This window comes from Scyliorhinus torazame, chromosome 1 (genome assembly GCF_047496885.1).
Source record: "Scyliorhinus torazame isolate Kashiwa2021f chromosome 1, sScyTor2.1, whole genome shotgun sequence".
NCBI classification, from domain to species: Eukaryota; Metazoa; Chordata; class Chondrichthyes; order Carcharhiniformes; family Scyliorhinidae; genus Scyliorhinus; species Scyliorhinus torazame.
Window position 1 is genome coordinate 255,775,271 of NC_092707.1, and position 21,471 is coordinate 255,796,741.

General features: G+C 46.2%; 1 protein-coding gene across 6 annotated transcripts in view; it reads left to right on the plus strand.

Moving 5' to 3' along the window:
• The window catches only part of stxbp5a (syntaxin binding protein 5a (tomosyn)), a 281,041-nt gene that overhangs the window by 153,690 nt on the left and 105,880 nt on the right, over positions 1-21,471 (plus strand). For all 6 annotated transcript variants that reach the window (XM_072504745.1, XM_072504763.1, XM_072504770.1 and 3 more), the window contains exons 10-11: positions 14,276-14,430; positions 19,799-19,871. In XM_072504745.1, the coding sequence (XP_072360846.1) occupies positions 14,276-14,430; positions 19,799-19,871 (228 nt within the window). The remainder of the gene's footprint in view (positions 1-14,275; positions 14,431-19,798; positions 19,872-21,471) is intronic.

Genomic DNA, 21,471 nt, shown 5'->3' on the forward strand with positions numbered 1-21,471 from the left:
CCTTTACCTGACCCGCCTCTTATGGCGCAGCTCCCTTTCCCCTCCCCCTCCCCTTCCCCATTCTCCAACTATGTCCCGTCTTTCCCCCCTCACCGGCGCCCACATTTCCCCAATGTCTCCCCCCTTCCCTGTTTACTTCTCAATTAACTTCCACCGTAACATTAACAATAACATTTCCTGCAGCATCAGTCCCTCAGTTCCGATCCAATTTCTCTTCTTTGATGAAGGTCCATGCTTCCTCCGCCGTCTCGAAATAATGGTGTCTCTCCTGATACGTGACCCATAGTCTTGCCGGCTGCAGCATCCCGAACTTCACCTTCCTTTTATGCAACACCTCTTTGGCTCGGTTGAAGCTCGCCCTCCTTCTCGCCACCTCCGCACTCCAATCCTGGTATACCCGTACCACTGCATTCTCCCATCTGCTACTCCGCACCTTTTTAGCCCATCTCAGGACCTCTTCTCTATCCTTAAGGCGGTAAAATCGCACGATTATCGCCCTGGGTGGTTCTCCCGCTTTTGGTCTTCTCGCCGGAATCCGATTTGCCCACTCCACCTCCAAGGGGCCCGTAGGGGCCTCAGCACCCATCAGTGAGCTCAGCATCGTACTTGCGTACGCTCCACAGTCCACTCCTTCCACACCCTCAGGGAGACCCAGTATCCGAAGGTTCTTCCTTCGCGCTCCATTTTCTAGGGCTTCGATCCTTTCAGTACACTTTTTATGAAGTGCCTCGTGCGTCTGTGTCTTAACCGCCAGGCCCAGGATCTCGTCCTCAATATCTGTCACCTTCTGCTCCACCACACGGAGCTCTGTCTCCTGGGTCTTTAATGTCTCCTTGAGCCCCTCAATTGCCTGTAGCAACGGGGTCAGCACCTCCCTCTTCAGCAGCTCCACGCACCGTCTCACAATTTCATGCTCAGGCCCCCATGTCGCCTGCGCTTTCTCCGCCGCCATCTTGTACTTCTCTCTTTCTGACCCTTTGGTCGACGATTCCTCGCGCTGCAGCCGCCGCCGCCGGTTTTTTCCTCCTTCGTTTGGGGGGGACTCCCTTCTCACACGCCCCACACCGGGTTGCGTCGTCGAAAAATTCCCCGTTGAGGCTCTTAAAAGAGCCCGAAGGTCCGTCGGAGCTGGAGCCGCCGAAGCGTGCGGCTAGCTAGGCATCACCGCAACCGGAAGTCCCTTCAGTGGCCTTGATGAGGTCTTTTCACAGTTGTTCCCTCTGCTGCTAGAATTCACCTTTGATACAGGCCCTCAGGTCAGCTTGCAGCTTTAAGCTTGCCCTTCCCCCGCCTGCATGCTGGAAGAGGCCCTGTTTATCCTGTAGTTGCAGCCAAATCTTTCACTGTTTCTGCGTGTGTCTGGCAACCAAGAGACATACCCTTCCTGGGGGACACTGTCGGGGGAATATTGCCGCCTTCTTCCCACACCGGGAAATGTCAAACAAATGCCGTGGGGGCCCTGTAAAAGAGCCCAAAAGTCCGTTCCAAGCAGGAGCTGCCGAATATGCGACCTAGCTCTGCATAGCCGCACCCGGAAGTCGAGGCAAATATCCTTGACCTCACTGCAACATATGATGCAGTCTGCCACATTGGCTCATTCATCAATATATCCGAGTGTCCCTTCCATGATAAGACTTTCCTGGAGCTGGAAGATGCATTAAGGGATGAAATTGCAAAGCTGGCTGACTACTGCAAGTCGTGGCATCGACAACCAAGCACCACTATAACAGTCTTTAGCACGTTCTACCTTCATAATCCCGCACTAAGAGGGAACTGAACATTATCCTAGATGGCCAGGGACTGAAGCACACCCTCACAGTCGCACAGTGGTTAGCACTGTTGCTTCACAGTGCCAAGGACCCGTGTTCAATTTCCGGCTTGGGTCGCCGTCTGCGGATTCTGCATGTTCTCATGTTCTCCGAGTGTCTGCATGGGTTTCCTCTGGGTGCTCCGGTTTCCTCCCACAAGTCCCAAAAGACGTGCTTGTTAGGTGAATTGGACATTCTGAATTCTCCCTCAGTGTACCCGAAAAGGCGCCATAGTGTGGTGACTATGGAATTTTCAGAGTAACTTCATTGCAATGTTAATGTAAGCCTAGAATAAAGAACGATACAACACAGGAACAGACCCTTCGGCCCTCCAAGCCTGTACCCTTGGCCAAAACCCTCAGCACTTTTTAGTGCCGTATCCCTCTACCCAATCTATCCATGTATTTGTCGAGATGCCATTTGAACGCCACTAATGTTTTTGTTTCCACAACCTCCCTTGGCAACACATTCCAGGCACCCATCACCCTCTGTAAAAACAAAAAAACAACAAAAAAAAAACCTGCCTCACACATCTCCTCTAAACTTCGCCCCATGGACCTTAAACGTATGCCCTCTGGTGACTCACCCCTCCGCCCTGGGAAGCCTGCCCATCCACTCTATCCAAGCCCCTCATAATCTTGTCGACCTCTGTCAGGTCACCCCTCAGCCTCTGTCGTTCTAATGAAAACAGTCCGAGTCTGTTCAGCCTCTCCACATAGCTAATACCCTCCAGACCAGGCAACATTCTGGTAAACCCCCTCTGCACCCTCTCCAAAGCCTCCACATCCTTCTGGTAGTTTGGCGACCAGAATTGTGCTCAATATTCCAAGTGCGGCCGTACCAAGGTTCTATACAACTGTAGTATGACTTGTCAGTTTTTATATTCGATGCCCTTTCCAATGAAGGTAAGCATTCAATGTGCTTTCTTGACTACCTTGTTCATTTGTGTTGCCACCTTCAAAGATCTGTGGACCTGCACGCCCAGATCTCTGACGTTCTATATTCCTAAGAATATTACCATTTACAGTATATTTCCCCTCTTAGACCTACCAAAATGAATTACCTCACATTTGTCTGGATTAAACTCCATTTGCCATTTCTCTGCCCAAGTTTCCAACCTATCTATGTCCTGCTGTATCCTCTGACAATCCTCAACACTATCTGCCACTCCACCAACCTTGGTGTCATCTGCAAACTTACTAATCAGATCAGCTAAATTTTCCTCCAAATCGTTTTTGTATACTCCAAACAACAGAGGCCCAAGCACCGATCCCTGTGGAACACCGCTAGTCTCAACCTTCCATTCAGAAAAACTCCCTTCTACTGCTACCCTTTGCCTTTTGTGACCGAGCCAGTTCTGTATCCATCTTCCCACCTCATCTCTGATCCCTTGTGACTTCACCTTTTGTATCAGTCTGCCATGAGGCCATTTGTCAAATCCAGGTAAACAACATCTACCGCCTTTCCCTCATCAATCATCTTTGTCACCTCCTCAAAAAACTCTTATCAAGTTAGTGAGGCACGACCTCCCCTTCACAAAATCATGCTGTCTATCACTAATGAGTCCATTTGTTTCCAAATGGGTATAAATCCTGTCTGAGAATTCTATAATTTACCTACTACTGATGTGAGGCTCACCGGTCTATAGTTTGGATTATTCCTGCTACCTTTCTTAAACAGCGATCCCACATTAGCTATTCTCCAGCCCTCTGGGATCTCGCCTGTAGCCAATGAGGATACAACAATGTCAGTTAAGGCCCTAATAATTTTCTCCCTTGCTTCCCTCAGTATTCTGGTGAAATCCCATCAGACCCAGGAGACCTATCTACTTCAATGTCTTTAAAAACATCCAATGCCTCCTCCTTTTTGATGTCAACATGGCCCAGACTGCCCACACACCCTATGTAAGAATCATCTTCCACAAAGTCCTTTTCTTTGGTGAATACTGATGCAAAGTACTCATTTAGTACCTCGCCCATTTCCTCTGGCTCAACACATAGATTTCCCCCACTGTCCTTAAGTGGTCCAATCCTTTCCCTGGCCACCCTCTTGCTTTTTACATATGAACAAAAAGCTTTGGGATTCCCCTTAATCCTACTTGCCAAGGACCTTCCCTAACCCCTCCTAATTTCCCGCTTAAGTACCTTCCTACTTTCTTTATACTCAAGGGTTTTGACTGTCCCCACTCTTCTAGACCATACAAAGATCTCCTTTTTTATTTTTGACGAGGTTCACAATATCCCTCCTTATCCAAGGCTCTCTAAACTTCCCATAGTTATCCTTCGTTCTCTCCGGAATTTGTCTTTCCTGAATCCTAATCAACTGTTGCTTGAAAGACTCCCACATGTCCGATGTTGATTTACCCTCCAACAGCCGCACCCAATCCAAATTCTTCAATTCCTGTCTAACATTATCGGAATTTGCCTTTCCCCAGTTTAGCACCTTAACCACAAGGGTTACCCTCAACCCTGTCCAAAAGTACCCTAAAACTTACAGAATTGTGGTCAGTACACTCAAGGATACACCTTGCAAACTCTGCCCCATCCAAACCCCTAGCACTAAGTGAGTCCCAGTCAATATAAGGGAAGTTAAAATCCCCTACCACAACAACCCTGTTACTTTTGTACCTATCCAAAATCTCCCTACCAATCTGCTCCTCTATCTCTTGCTGGCAGTTGGGGGGCCTGTGATAAACCCCCAACATTGTGACTGGTTCATGGTTTGAGCCCTCCGAGATGTCCTCCCTAATATTCCCCTGAACCAGTAATGCTACTCCCCCACTCCTTTTACATCCCCCTCTATCTCTCCTGAAGCATCTATATCCTCCAACACTCAGCTACCAATCCTGCCCTTCCTTTAACCACATTTCTGCGATAGCCACAGCATCATAGTTCCAAGTACTAATAAGTGCTCTTAAGTTCATCTGCCTTACCTGCTTTACTGGTATAGTTGAAACAAATACACTTCAAACCATTGTGTTTGAGCAGACAGGGTGGTGTTGTTCTCTTATTTTTGTTCTCTATTACCCCTTCAGTTATTGCACCTTCTCCGCTAACGCTCTGGTTCCCACCCCCCTGCCATACTAGTTTAAATCCTCCCGAGTGACTCTAGCAAACCTCCCAGCCAGGGTATTGGCGCCCCTCCAGTTTAGATGCAACCTGTCTTTCTTGTCACACCTGCCCCGGAAGAGATCCCAATGGTCCAGCAACCCTCACTCCTACACGCATTTAGCTGCACTATCCTCCTGCTTGTGACACCAATAAAGATTATTATTTTTGTTATCCTATTTATTTAGGCATCACTCTTGGAAACCCTTCCGTATAGACCGCACCTCATCAAGACTCTAGAAAGAATTAAACCCCACAATAATCTCCTTAGTCACAAATTCCTCTCCCCATCAGGATGCTGCAGTGTTTTTCATGAGCAGCAGGCATCCGAAATCTGAATGTGACCTATTGAGCAAAATCTCCAGAATTATTTTAAAAGATTTCTGTACCCATGCAAAAGCATAGTTTGAGACAGCCAGAAAACAGTAAGGGAAGAGAACTGGTAGTTAAAGATGTACTCAAAAATTACAGTCTTGATGAAAAGGAAAATCTTACATAGATGGAACCTCCACTGCCTGCCATAGTGGCGAGGTTCCCTTCTCCCCCTGGTGGACAATGGAAAGTGTGTGAAATAATTCTGTACTCCATTTAATAGTGGTAGCAAATTTCTGAATGAGTTGGAGGTAGTAAGTGCGTTGGGGTGCCAGCAAACTGTTCTAATGTTGTCAGAAGTGACAAATATGAATGAAGATTTCAGTGGTAGTGGGAGGGATGGGGCTAAATTCGTGGCCGAGATCGGTAATGTTTTGGTTGTGTGGTCGGCCACCTTGTTGAGTTTGTCTCCATGTTTGGGTCTAAACATTAAACCCAGTTTGTGCATCATCCGACTGAATCATCATCATTTCCAGGTGGAGATGCAGTCAGGCTACTTTGGGTGTCAAACAAAATGGCCCGGCCAAATGCCAAGCTCCAAATCAATCTGTATCATCCACAGCTACATAACCAGCAATGGAGTGGTGTTGGAGAGGTGAAGCTTGATATTCTTAATATACAAGTAGAAAGCTAATACTCCATGATTATAGATAACGTGAACGAGGAGGAAGATATAAAAATGGGAAGGGACACAGAGAAGCAACCTTGTGCCAGACTAGCAGTGACCATTAATGGAGAGTCCAAATCTATGGGCCATAATTATGAAAACCACTGATAAGGAATTTTTTTTAAACTCCTTTACCGAGAATGGTTGGAATGTGCAACTCGCTACCAGCAGTTGAGAGAAATAGGACACGTGGATGATATAAGGGGAAACTAGCTAAGTACATGAAGAAGAATGGAATAGCAGGATATGTTGATAGGGTGATATGACGTATGGTGGGAAAAATTGAAAGCTTTCCTCAATTTCTGCGCACCTTCTCTCTTTTAAGGTGCTCCTTAAAACCTACCCCTTTAACCAAGCCAATCGCCAAAATATCTTTGCGACAGTCTTTGTTTGATACATTCCTGTGAAGCACCTTGAGAAGATTCCCAACATGAAATGTGCTGCACAAATGCAGTTTGTTATTGTTGCGGTGTATGGCTCTCTGAATAACTGTGCCCAAAATGGCAGAATGATGTTCTGTAACTTGCTGTAAATTCTACCTTAAATATTTTCTCGAGTTGGGGCAAAGTTTCAGCAAAACTCCTTCCTCATAAGGAACAGCAATAGGAAACTGTGCCATCCTGCTCCTCTCAGCAAACTTTGTACATGTAGATGCCCACCTATGTATTAACAATAAATGTTATCATGCCCAGTATTAGTAACAAACTGGGCACCCTGTCCTATGTCAGGGGGGAAAAAAGGAATGAAAGTTTTTTAAAAATTAGAAGAAAATGTGTTTATGAAATCATGTGAGCTGAGTGAAATTGGTATTAAAGCTGAAAACCGGAGCACAAAAATGTTTCTGTGAAGTAATATTTGAAATGTTTCACTTTACAACTCACTTAATTACATTCCCCCTCTCAATCAACAATTTTAATCCTACAAATGTGAAACAATACCTAAATTCACACAAAATTACTATAACATTATTTGACATATTCTCTCATCTATATCGCGATATTCAGGTACCTCTGATTTCCTGCTGATATTTTCTGGGTCTGACTTATAATGAGGACCATAGATGAAAATTTCCTTCAGGAATGTTGGTCCCTTTATTTGCAGCACTGGTTCTTCTTGCAATCTGTCACACTGACATCTTCTGACATTCTTGCTCTAGCTTCTTCATCTTTTGTTTCTCTTAATTGCTGCCTGTTGCTTTCTGTCAATTGTTTTCATGTTTGCCCTCGTTTCTTCATCTTCCTTGGCTCTGCTTGTCATCTGTTACTTTCCCTTACCAGGCAATAACTTGTAAGTTTATGTTCTGAAGCATTACATGAATCAAATAAAATATATTGGGGGGAAAATGACAAATAAAACATGAAGGAAGGATTTATGGTGTAAATCGTCATATTCTTTACTGGAAAGTATGGTTAAGATTGGTTAAATCATGTCTGAGTTACAACGTTAGCAGAGACACATGAGAACTGCAGGATCCCCTGAGAAGAGGTCAAAGTCCCATCCTTGGGGAGGTGGTCAGATGTAAACTTTCCTATGACCCACCACATCAGCGCTGTGCACTCTCTGAAATCAGTAGCATTAGCGCTGTAAGCTATTTAATATTTAAGTGACTTTGACTTCCGGTAGCGGACATGACCTGCTAGGTCACGCGAACGGCAGCTCCCGCCAGGATCGGTGTTTTGGGCCGCTAAAAAGAGCGGCGGTGGCAATCATGGAGAGGACCGGGAGCGGAGCCGGCAGACGTGCGAACCCAGGGAAGAAGGTCCGGGAGGACAAAATGGTGGCCGGAGAAGATCGGGAGGTGTGGGCCCAGTGGGTCAGAGAACAGCAGGAGCTCCTTAAAAACTGCTTCATGGAGCTGAAAACGGAGATGCTGGCCTCCATGGAAAGAATTGTGGTGACCCAGAAGGCGCAGGAGAAGGAGATCAAGGAGGTGAGGAGGAAGATGGCGGAGAATGAGGAAGAGATCCTGGGCCTGGTGGTGAAGGTGGAGGCGCACGAGACGCTCCATAAGAGATGGCAGGAGAGGCTGAATGACCTTGAGTGCAGGTCTCGGAGCCGCAATCTGCGGATCCTGGGCCTTCCTGAAGGAGCGGAGGAGGCGGACGCGAGCACGTACGTGGCCACAATGCTGGGGACGCTGATGGGCACGGGGGCCTCCCCGCGGCCCTTGGAGCTGGATGGGGCACACAGGGTTCTCGTCAGAAAGCCGAGGGTAAACGAGCCACCGAGGGTGATGGTGATATGGTTTCAGCGCTTGGCAGACTGGGAGCGAGTCCTGCGGTGGGCGAAGAAAGAGCGGAGCAGTAAGTGGGAGAATGGCGAGATCCGAATTTACCAGGACCTGGGAGCTGAGCTGGCGATGAGGCGTGAAGGTTTTAACCGGGCGAAGGCGGTCCTCCACGGTAAAGGGGTGAAGTTTGGACTCCTGCACCCGGCGAGACTGTGGGTAACATACCAGGACAGACACCACTATTTTGATACCCCAGACGAGGTGTGGTTGTTCATCAGGCAGGAGAAGCTGGACCTGAACTATGGAACTGTTGTATGGGTGAAATGTGCGGGTGGGGAGGGACCGAGGGGAGGACGGCGGGTAAAGCATAAGTTTATGGGCATGTCTGCCCTAGTTTGGTGGGGGTTTTGTTGTTTGCTTTGCTTGTTTTCCAGGTGTTCGGTGCTAGGGGGTGGGAAACGCCCAGGACGGGCTGTCCGGCGCACGGGGAGGTCCCAGATGGCGCTTGCCCCTCTACCCTGTAGGGGAGGCATGGGAAGGGGGCCCGAAGGAGGCAACAAGTTATGGGTTGGTATATAGAGGCGGGAGCAGCCGGGGTCAGCTGACTCACGGAAGCACAATGGGGGAGAAAACCAGAGTTAAGCGAATGACACAGGAGAGGTGACGGTGACAGTGGTTTGGGAGGCTCTGAAGGCGGTCATTAGGGGAGAATTAATCTCCATTAGGTCCCACAGGGAGAAGAAGTAGAGGGAGAGACTGGTGGGAGAGATACTCAGGGTAGATAGGAGGTACGCGGAGGCCCCAGAGGGGGGGCTGTTGAACGAGCGCCAGAAATTACATGCGGAGTTTGACTTGCTGTCCACGGGGAAGGCGGAGGCGCAACTGAGGAAAGCGATGGGGGCAGTTTGAGTATGGGGAGAAGGCGAGTAGGATGCTGGCGCACCAGCTGTGCAGGAGGGAGGCGGCCAGAGAGATTGGGGGAGTGCGGGATAGGGAAGGCAACATGGTGCTGAGCCCAGAGAGGGTCAATGAAGTCTTCAGGAAGTTCTACGGAAGGTTATACGAGTCGGAACCCCCCGGGGAGAGGGAAGGGATGAGGCAGTTCATGGACCAGTTGAGGTTCCCACGGGTGGAAGCAGAGCGGGTGGAGGGACTGGGGGCCCCAATTGGGTTGGAGGCGGTAGTCGGGGTTGCGAGGCATGCAGACGGGCAAGGTCCTGGGCCCGGACCATTCCCCGTAGAATTTTATAAGAAGTTCTCGGAGCTGCTGAGCCCGCTCCTGATGAGGACCTTCAATGAGGCAAAGGAGAAAGGGATCCTCCCTCCAACAATGTCGCAGGCATTGATCTCGCTTATCCTGAAGAAGGAGAAGGATCCGCTTCAGTGTGGGTCCTACAGGCCGATATCGCTCCTGAACGTGGATGCCAAGCTGTTGGCAAACATTCTGGCCACCAGAATAGAGAACTGTGTCCTGGGAGTGATTGGGGAGGACCAGATGGGTTTTGTTAAGGGCAGGCAGCTGAACGCAAACGTGAGGAGGCTCCTGAATATTATCATGATGCCCTCGGGGGGGGGGGGGGGGGGGGGGGGGGGAGGTGGAGGTGGTGGCTGCGATGGACGTGGAGAAGGCCTTTGACAGGGTGGAGTGGGAGTATCTGTGGGAGGCTCTAGGCAGGTTTGGATTTGGGGAGGGATTTATAGGGTGGGTCAAGCTGCTCTACCAGGCCGCTGTAGCGAGTGTGTCCACAAACCGGCTAAGATCGGAATATTTCAGGCTGCACCGGGGGACGAGACAGGGGTGTCCCCAGTCCCGTTGCTGTTTGCCCTGGCAATTGAGCCGTTGGCCATTGCGCTCAGGACTTCGGGGGGATTGGAGGGGGCTGGTGCGTGGAGGGGAGGAGCACCGGGTCTCCATCTGCGCGGATGACCTGCTGTTCTATATTTCAGACCCGTTAGAGGGGATGGGGGAGGTCATGCGGATCCTGGGGGACTTCGGGAGGTTCTCGGGGTATAAATTGAACGTGTGGAAGAGTGAGCTGTTCGTGGTCCACGGTAGGGGCCAGGAGGAGAGATTTGAGGGAGCTCCCGCTCAGGATAGTGGAGAGGAGCTTTCAGTACTTGGGGATACAAGTGGCCAGGAACTGGGATGCCCAGCACCGGCTCAACTTAACCCGGCTAGTGGAGCAGATGGAGGGAGAGTTTAAAAGGTGGGATATGCTCCCGCTTTCCTTGGCGGGACAGGTGCAGACTATGAAGATGACGGTTCTCTCCAGGTTCCTCTTCGTATTTCAGTGCCTCCCCATTTTCACCCCCAAGTCCTCCTTTAAGCGGGTGAATAGGATTGTCACGGGATTTGTGTGGGCGAATAAAACCCCGCGAGTCAAAAGGGTATTCTTGGAGCGTAGCCGGCCGGTGAGGGGGGGAGAGAGGACTGGCTCTGCCGAACTTCTGCAGTTATTACTGGGCGGCCAATGTGGCCATAATCAGGAAATGGATCATGGAGGTGGGGGCGGTTGGAGGTAGCGCTGTGTTGAGGCACCAGTCTAGGGGCACTTGTTACGGCTCCGCTGCCGTTCTCGCCGGTGCGATACACCACTAGTCCGGTGGTGATGGCGGCACTGAGGATCTGGGGGCAGTGAAGGAGATACAGGGGAGAGGAGGGGGCCTTGGTGTGGACCTCGATACAGAATAACCACAAATTTGCTCCGGGTAGGTTGGATGGGGGATACCAAGGCTGGTATAGGGCAGGTATTAGGAGGATGGGGGACCTGTTTATAGACTGGGTTTTCCCCAGCATGCAGGCGCTGGAGGTGAGGTTCGGCCTGCCGCCGGGGAATGCGTTCAGGTACCATCTGGTTCGGGATTTCCTTAGAAAACAGGTGGGGACATTCCCGCGGCTGCCCCCACGTAGGATCCAGGATAGGGTGGTGTCTGGCGTCTGGGTAGGGGAGTGGAAGGTGTCGGACATATATCAGGAGCTGCAGGAGGTAGAGGAAGCCTCAGTGGGGGAGTTGAAGGATAGGTGGGAGGAGGAGCTGGATGAGGGCCTGTGTGCCGATGCCCTGGGCAGGGTGAACTCCTCCTCATCATGTGCCAGGCTCGGATTAATCCAGTTTAAGGTGGTGCATCGGGCGCATATAACGGCGGCAAGAATGAGTAGGTTTTTTGGGGTGGAGGACAGGTGCCCGAGGTGTGCGGGGAGTCCGGCGAATCATGCCCATATGTTTTGGGCATGCCCGGTGCTTAAAGGATTCTGGCAGGGGTTTGCAAGGGTGATGTCTAGGGTTTTGGACGCTCAGGTGAAGGCGAACCCAGCGGTAGCGATATTTGGGGCGGCGGAGGATCCGGAAGTGCAGGAAGCGAAAGAGGCCGAGGTACTGGCCTTTGCCTCGTGCCTAACTAATTTAGTGGAATTTTTTGAGGGCATTACCAGTGCGGTAGATAATGGGCAGCCAATGGATGTGGTATATCTGCATTTCCAGAAAGCCTTTGACAAGGTGCCACACAAAAGGTTGCTGCATAAGATAAAGATGCATGGCATTAAGGGGAAAGTAGTAGCATGGATAGAGGATTGGTTAATTAATAGAAAGCAAAGAGTGGGGATTAATGGGTGTTTCTCTGGTTGGCAATCAGTAGCTAGTGGTGTCCCTCCGGGATCAGTGTTGGGCCCACAACTGTTCACAATTTACACAGATGATTTGGAGTTGGGGACCAAGGGCAATGTGTCCAAGTTTGCAGATGACACTAAGATGAGTGGTAAAGCAAAAAGTGCAGAGGATACTGGAAGTCTGCATAGGGATTTGGATAGGCTAAGTGAATGGGCTAGGGTCTGGCAGATGGAATACAATGTTGACAAATGTGAGGTTATCCATTTTGGTAGGAATAACAGCAAACGGGATTATTATTTAAATGATAAAATATTAAAACATGCTGCTGTGCAGAGAGACCTGGGTGTGCTAGTGCATGAGTCGCAAAAGGTTGGTTTACAGGTGCAACAGGTGATTAAGAAGGCAAATGGAATTTTGTCCTTCATTGCTAGAGGGATGGAGCTTAAGACTAGGGAGGTTATGCTGCAATTGTATAAGGTGTTAGTGAGGCCACACCTGGAGTATTGTGTTCAGTTTTGGTCTCCTTACTTGAGAAAGGAGGTACTGGCACTGGAGGGTGTGCAGAGGAGATTCACTAGGTTAATCCCAGAGCTAATGGGGTTGGATTACGAGGAGAGGCTGAGTAGACTGGGACTTTACTCGTTGGAATTTAGAAGGATGAGGGGGGATCTTCTAGAAACATATAAAATTATGAAGGGAATAGATAGGATAGATGTGGGCAGGTTGTTTCCACTGGCGATGAAAGCAGAACTAGGGGGCATAGCCTCAAAATAAGGGGAAGTAGATTTAGGACTGAGTTTAGGAGGAACTTCTTCACCCAAAGGGTTGTGAATCTATGGAATTCCTTGCCCAGTGAAGCAGTAGAGGCTCCTTCATTAAATGTTTTTAAGATAAAGATAGATAGTTTTTTGAAGAATAAAGGGATTAAGGGTTATGGTGTTCGGGCGGGAAAGTGGAGCTGAGTCCACAAAAGATCAGCCGTGATCTCGTTGAATGGCGGAGCAGGCTCGCGGGGCCAGATGGCTTACTCCTGCTTCTAGTTCTTATAAATGTAAATTTATTGACCCAGGAATGTGTGAACATGCAAAATAGAAACAGAAATAGGCCAATAGCCCCTCGAGCCTGCTCCGCCACTCAATACGATCATGGCTGATCTGTTTCTATTTCCACATTCTTTCCACCCCCCCCTTTAATTCTTGTTAGGCAAGGCAATCAATCTAACTCCATCTTAAAAATATTCGAAGACCCCGGTCTCCTTCATCTTCTGAGGCAGTGTTCCATAGTTTCACAACCCTCCGAGAAAGGATTTCTCCTCATCTCTGTCCTAGTATGGGCTTGAGTAATCCAATAATGGTGTACTAATCAGGACAGGGAAGGGATTCTTTTTGTGGTGCAGTGCAGCAATGAACAAGGCCAGAAATGATCATTGGTCCCATAATTCAAAAAATATTTGTGTATTTCTGCATGCCCTTTCTCTTTTTTGTTCTCTGACTTCTCTTTCTTTCCACTCTCTTCTCTCTTTTGCTTCTCTTTCTCCTCCCTCTGTCTAGTTCTCTCAAATTTAGACCCTCCTTGCTTCCCTGGACAATATTATCCCTTGCATTTCTCATTCCCTGTGTAAAGTAATTCAATTTGAACTGGCCGTTCACTATTCCTGTTCTCGGCTTAAATCTGTACAATTTGCAATATCAAATGTATTTAATATGAGTATAGTACATCTCTACCCCTTAGAATATTGAACATATCAGTAAGGTATCGCTCAGCTGCCTTTTCCCCATTGCAAATATTCTCCATTTCTGGAGACTGCCCTTGTAAATTACCCTTCACTGTGCCGTTTCCAGTGCCAGGAACCCCTCGTACAGTCACTAGAATTGTACACAGTACTGGGTTGGTGCTTTGGGTAAGTTTATTTTAACTTTGTTTGTTTACCTGATTATACACCCAATGGTATCAGCTACAATTGCAAGACAACATCAGCTCATAGCATGGTGCGCTCATAGGGTAATTGAAATATTGTATACACTAAGTCTTTCTACAAATGTCGGTAGTTAGGTTTTTTTTAAACCTGTCTACAGAGACCAAATTACATTCTATATGCACATTAACAACATCCCTAAATTACCCTTTTCAAAATGTTAAGCATTCATTTCCTAACTTAAAGGCGGTTATATAAATTTCACAGTATAATTTTGTGAAGTGATTGATTAGTTCTGCAGAAAGACTTTTCACTTCAGTTAACTATTTCTCCGCAAGAATAATTAACATAATTAATTGCTACTAAAATGCTACTCTTCAGGCTATTCCATCAGGTTTATTTTGTAACATGCACATTGCTTTGAAAGATGGACATCCCAGCAGCTTTAAGCTACTAATTGCAGTAAAATATTAGCTTGGGATTTCACTCTCTCGTATAACTTTAGCATTGAAAACCAAATCTAAATACGTGCTTGGCTCAAACTAATATTTATAATTTTTGCTTCCAGAGATCCTTTCATCATATTCTCAGGAGGTCTGTCCTATGATACTGTAGGCAGAAGACCATGCTTGACGGTGATGCATGGGAAGAGCACTGCAGTACTTGAGATGGACTACCCAATTGTTGACTTTCTCACCCTCTGTGAAACGCCATATCCTAGCGGTACGTTTACCCAGTTACTCAATTTTTATCAACTGTGACAATTTTGTATTCTGCACTCACCTTTCCACGAATTCTAAAATAAAGATCTGTTGCAAATGCTTTTATGGGCATCGTCACCCAAGACTACTGAATCTGAATTTGTTGCACCTTCTAGATGCAAACTATTCTCTTGCGTAGAATCCCTGTGGGGCAGAAGGAGGCCATTCGGCCCATCGAGTCTGCTCTGTTCCTCTGAAAGAGCACCCGACCTAGGCCCACGTCTCGGCCCTATCCCAGTAACCTCACCTAAGGGGAAATTTAGCATGGCCAATCCATCTAACCTGCATGCTTTAGACTGTGGGAGGAATCCCACACAGACGCAGGAGAACGTACAAACTCCACACAGACACCCAGGGCTGGAATTGAACCCGGGTCCCAGGAGCTGTGGGGCAACAGTGCTCACGACTGTGTTACTGTGCCGCCCTTTGCAAAAGTAGAGGATTTGCAATGTTATAGTGCTTCACAATCTGTGGATGTCCCAAAGTAATTCACAAACAATACATACTTTTGAAGTGTTGTCACTGTGCAGGGGTCATTTAATGTGGAACAACATCAGACAGCAAAGAGATATATGACCTCATGATCGGATTTTAGTCTTCTTGATTGAGAGATAAATATCTCACGGGGGGAACTGTCCTGTTGTGGTTCTAGTCACGCAATGCAATATTTTACCGGGGCGGGGGGGTGGCATTTATGATTTAACATCTCATCAGAAAGTTTGCATCTCCAACAGTGCAATGCTCCATCGGTAACGCATTGTCAATCCACTGTAGACTTTGGTGTATAAATTGACCTTTGCCTCATAAGATCACTCCATTAACAGGGTGTGACTTATATGCCTAGTGTAAAAGTTAATTTCTGGTGTGGGTGGTAGCCATCTTTATCAATCACTGGGGAGTGGGTGGTAGGGGTCTGCTCTTTGTGGGTGCAAACTCCCCAGGCATCTTTGCAACACAACTCATATCACCTCCTTGATCCCTTATACCCAGTTATTAAGTACTGGGAAGTAAAACATGCATTTTTGGGTGAAAAAATGAGGCTGACTAATATAAGAAAACTATGCTGTGACTTTACATGATTTTTGGGGCTGAAAAAATTTGAGATGTCTTGCATTCCAGATTGACTTGTACGCCACTTAGATTATATGCTCTCGTCTTTGCTGTGGGCCTTAAACCTTTGACTCAAATGTGATAGTTCTACCACTATAAAAAATGGGTAACTTTGCCTCAGATCATTTTTATCACAAATTCACTCCTCAGGCAATCTTTCAGTTCATTGTAGTTTATTCATTGATGTTTAAGTTTGGAGCAAAGGAGACCAAAAAACATGTATAAGCCACCTATGGTAGTACTAAAGACAAATGTTACTAGTGGAAATGTCAGCCAGTGAAACAGTGATTCATTTGTAAGCATGCTCTAGTCTAGGCTAAATTGGCACTCGCTGGCAAGTGGCTACTTCTGCAAGAACCCAGCTTGCCTTTCAGTGGACTATAGCCACAGGAGTGTGTGACATTTTTTTTTTAAGAAAATGTTTTATTGAGGCATTTATAATTTTAACAATTTTAAACATCAAATTTCAACAAAAACACAATAATATAACCAACAAACTCCCCCCGGGCACAAACCCCAGCCAACAAATTACTGCCGGCGTATCATTCCCAAAATAATTATTTAATGAAGTTCAAATAAGATATAATTGGATATGAGTGCAGTATTTTAACTATTTAAGCTAATTATAGACTCCTAGATTTGCAAGTCTTGGAAAGTGCTTTTGCCCCACTTTTAAAATAAAGGTCCCAGACATGTGCTACATTGCAGTACTCTGATTCTGCTCATCGTTCAAGTGATCAGAAATTAGTGGAACACAGATATCTTGAAGGATTATAGGGCAGCAGGATTTTGCAGAAATAGGGAGGGGTGAAGCCATGGAAGGGTTTGAAAATGAGGAAGACATTTTCAAATCAAAGGCACTGCTTATCTGAGAGCTAATGTATTGCATTGGTGAACCATATCCTATGGTGCAAGTTAGGGTATGGACTTCAGAGTTTTCATTGACTTTCAGTTTATGGAGGATGTAAAATGGGAGGCTGGTCAGGAGTGTGTTGAAATAGTTCAAATCTAGAGGTAACAGAAGCACATGGATGAGGTTTCAGCAGATGACAAGTTGAGGCGAGGTGGAATTGGGTGACGTTACAGAGGTAGCAGAGAAAGAAATGTGGTTGATGTGCACATGGATTTCCAAAAGGCATTTGATGAAGTACAATGGAACAGGCTTGTCAGCAGAGTTGATGCTCATGGAATAAAAGGGACAGTGGCAGCATGTAATGGGCTGAGTGAAAAGAAACAGTAATGGTGAATGGATGCTTTTCGAACTGGTGGAAGGCATATTCAGTAGTGGGGTTCCCCATGGTTTAGTGTTATATGCCCTGCTTTTCCTGATATATGTTAATGGTATGTGTGTACAGGGCACAACGTCAAAATTTGTAGTTGGCATAAAACATTTCATTATTGTGAACTGTGAGGATAATGTGGAGCTCCGACTAAAGGGCAGATCCTTCAAAACAGAGATGAGGAGGAATTTCTTCAGCCAGAGGATGGTGAATCTGTGGAACTTTTTGCCGCAGAAGGCTGCGGAGGCAAACTCACTTGAGTGTCTTTAAGATAGATAGGTTCTTGATTAATGAGGGGATCAAGGGTTATGGGGAGAAGGCAGGAGAATGGGGATGAGAAAAATACCAGCCATGATTGAATGGCGGAGCAGACTCGATGGGCCGAATGGTCTAATGCTGCTCCTATATCTTATGGTCTTAAGAGAACGCAGGCTGGCGGACATGTGGCAGATTAAATTTAATGCAGAGGAATGTGAAGTGATTGATTTTGCTCAGAACAAGAGGCAGTATAAAGGGTACAATTCTAAACTAGGTGCAGGAGTAGAGGGGCATTCGGGTACATGTGCATAAATCAATGAAGGTGCCACGGCAGTTTGAGAAAGTGATTAATGAAGCATATGGCATTCCTGGACTTTATCAATCGAGGCACAGAATACAAAGGCAAGGAATTTATGTTAAACCTGTGAAAGACTTTAGTTTGGCCTCGATAGGAGTCTTGGATCACTATATTTACTTGAAGGCTTTGGAGAAGGTACAGAAAAGATTTCCAGGAATTGTTCCAGTGATTAAAATTCAGTTACGTGGACAAACTAAGGAACCTGAGGCTGTTATCCAGGGAGAAAGAAAGATTAAGAGGAAATATATAGAAGTGCTCAAGATCATCAGGGGCCTGGACGGAGTAGATAGGGAAAAACTTCCCATTGGCAGGAGGATTGAGAACTAGAGAACGTGTTTTACACAGCAAGTGGTTAGGATCTGGAATGCACTGTCTGAGAGAGTGGTAAAGGGAGCTTTCATTGAGATTTTCAAAAAAGAATTAATAATTATCTGAAAAGAAAAGAATTTCAGGGCTATTGGGAAAAGACAGGGAATTGGGATTAGTGAGTCAGCAGGTGATGGGCTGATGGCGTCTTTCTGTACTGTAACCATTTTGTGATTCCATGATAGGGATAGACAGCTTTAGTGATGATACAGATTTGTGGTTGGAAGCTCATTTGGGGGAAACACAGCACCCACCAAGGTTGCAAACTTCCTGTTTCAGCCTCTCGGGTCGCCAGGGAGAGGGATGGAGTCAGTGGCTGGAGAACTGAATTTATGGTGGGGACTGGTCTTCTCAGTATTCAGTTGGAGGAAATTTCTGCCTGTCCAATAATGGATTCCAGATAAGCAGTCAGACAATTTGGATACCGAGGAGGGATTCGGAGAGCTAGCGGGTGTTCTCATTGTGCACATGAAACTGAAAGACAGGGCGGTGATAAATAGTGGGTGGATTTCCTCCATGTGCTCCGGTTTCCTCCTGTAGTCTAAAGATGTACAGGTTAGGTAGACTAGCCATGATCAATGCATGGTTTTGCGGGGATGGAGTGGGAGAGTAGGCCTGGGTGGAGTGCTCATTAGAGAGTCGATGCAGACTCGATGGGCCAAATGGTGGCCTCCTGCACTGTAAAGATTCTATGGAAACAGTGCAAGAGCAGGAAAGGAAACCGTTACAGGTGATTTTTTGGCTGCAGCCGTACTATTCAGAGTGGCACTGGAAGAGTGCCGGACAACCACCCAGTTGGGACAATGGAGGTGGAATAATGTTGGAAAAAGCTGGTGTGGTTAACCGCGTAAAAAGCCTCAAACAGATCAAGAAGGATGAGGAGAGATAGTTGCTGTCAGTTGCACAGCATATCATTTGTGACTTTTATAGGATGTTTTGGTACTGTGGGGAGCCTGTATGGAGGGATTCAAACATGGATTTCTGGGAAGGCTGAACATGTATTTGGCAGACAACAGCAAGATCTAGGACTTTGGAAAGATTAGAGAGATTAGAGCCGTGTTGATGGTTTGGAAGAATAGAGAGGTCAAGTGCTGTTTTTGAGGAGGGTTGATGGTAGAAGATTGAAAGAAACAAGCAAGATACCTGAAGCGAGGATCGTTAGCTAACACGGGGGGCCAGACAGGGAATTTGAGTGGTCAGGTTAGTGGGGATGGAGTTGAGGGAGCAGGAGGTGAGTCCTATGGATAGGATGAGTTTGGAGAGGGCATATGGGGAGATGGGAGAAACGAGAGCTGCAATTTTGGGTTCGGTCAGGGACATGTTTCGAGGAAGTCTGACCCAGTGGGGTTCGGAAAGGGGAAATCACAAAGGCAGCTGAATGCAAGGTCTTAACCTTGGTGCTCCTTCCAATTGTTATTGGAGGTGAGGGTGGTCAAAACAGGAAATGTATTAAGAACATGTTTTAAAATGGAGAAATGAAGCTGGGTTATCTTTTCATTGCAGGTTGATTGTGGAATAGGAAGCAGTTTTAGCAGATTAGAGCAGGGCCCTAGTGTGCTTCATGTAGTCCATCCAATCTCACCAAGAGCCAAATAAACAATTTCAAACACAAAATACGATAAAATATACAAATGAAAGTGTCAATGTTTAAGTCACAATTATTCTTACTATGGGTTAACTCCACGCTCTCAAGACCGCTGCACTCCCATGACTTAATATTGTTAACATTTTGGATCAGTGGAGAGTTGTGGAGTGAGGAGATAAGTTGATGAGGACCATTCTTTTCTACTTTTAGTGAAAAATTACAAAATTGGAATTTGATTTTCATGTTATTCAGGAAATCTTAAAATTGTCAGATACTTGCATTGCACTCCATGAGTCTAATTCATCTGAAGACCAATTTTCCAATTGTACACCTTTATTTCTGGCATGTTTGGTTTATTGTCGTATTTCTACAGATTTTCAGGAGCCGCATGCAGTCGTTGTCCTTCTGGAGAAGGACTTGGTTGTTGTAGATCTCGGACAAAACGGGTAAGAATTGTACTGGAATTGCATTAATGACCAGTAAACTGGACCAAAAAATACCAGTTCAGCTTAAATAAAAATCATTCAACGGAGGTGTATATTCCAGCCATATCTGATCATTGTTTTACCTTGCAGTAATATTTTGATGTTCGGTCATAGCATGACTGTAGATGATTACTCCTGTGTAATGAAATGAAATCGCTGATTGTCACAAGTAGGCTCCAATGAAGTTACTGTGAGAGGTGCCTGACTGAGGGAATTTAAAAGGCCTGAGGAAATGGGAACGTCAGCAAGATGTCGTTTTGAGAGAAAAAAACTGAATGCAGAATACTTTTGAGCAATCAAAAGCCATTAGCTATCGTATTGCTTTTTACACATCTAACATATCTCTCAACACCATTTATTCACTCACTCACCTAAATTGATGGTTGCTTTTAACAAAAATATAGCATTTGATCTTCAGTTGCTGACTTCATCCTTGGTTGAAGAATTTTCCCAATCTTGGATGACCATATCGTACTATGACCACTGACATGCGTTTGATGTTGGGTTTCATGCAGGAAGAAAAGGAGGAGGGTGGCAGTATTGATTCAGGAGGGCATGGCAGGGCTGGAGAGAGAGCATGTCCCAGAGGGATCACGGACACAGTCTATTTGGCTAGAGCCAAGAAACAAAAAAGGTGCAATTACATTGCTTGGTGTCGTTTATATGCCATTGACTGGTGAGAAAGATGAAGAGGAACAAATTTGCAAGGAAATTAAAGAGAAGTGCAAGAATTATAGAAGTTATAATGGGGGGCCTCAATTATCCAAATATAGACTGGGCTAGTAGCAGTGTTAAAGGCAGAGAGTACCTCTAGTGTCTTCAGAAGAATGGTCTACATTATGTTCCCAGTCCAACGAGAATGGCGACATTGCTGAGTCTGCTTGTGAATGTGTTGGGTCAAGTGTGAGGAGGGCACCATTTGGGGTCAGTGATCATTGTATCATAAGATTTAGGATGGCTTTGGAAAACAATCTAAAGTAAAAATAATGAGCTGGAGGAAAGCCCATTTCAATTGTACACAAATGGATTTGGCTGCCTTTAAAGAAAGGATAGTCTGGGTGCAGTGGAGGTATCTTTCCACTAGGGAGAAGGTAGGGCAAACAGATATAGAGTTTTATGGATAATGTAAGAGATGGAGATAAAGGCGAAGCAGGAAAAGTGTGCTTATGACAGATGTCAGGTAGATAATACAATTGAGAACCAGACTGAATATGGAAGGTTTAGAGGGAAATTGTAAAAGCATATAAGAGAAGTAAAGAGAGAATATGAGAAGAGACATGCAGCCAATATTAAAAGGAATCCCCAAATCACTGTTAGCATATAAACAGTAACAGGGTGATAAAAGGAGTGCAGCTGATTATAGGCTAAAAAAGGGGATTTTCACAGGAAAACAGGGGGCATGGCTGAGGTAGTGAATGAATACTTTTCATCTATCTTTACCAAGGAACAAGATGCTGCCAAAGTCATAGTGTAAGAGAAGAAAATTCAGCCACTTGAAGGGTTTAAAATTGATGAAGATGAGGTATTAGTTCGGCTGATTGTACTTAAAGTTAATGAGGCA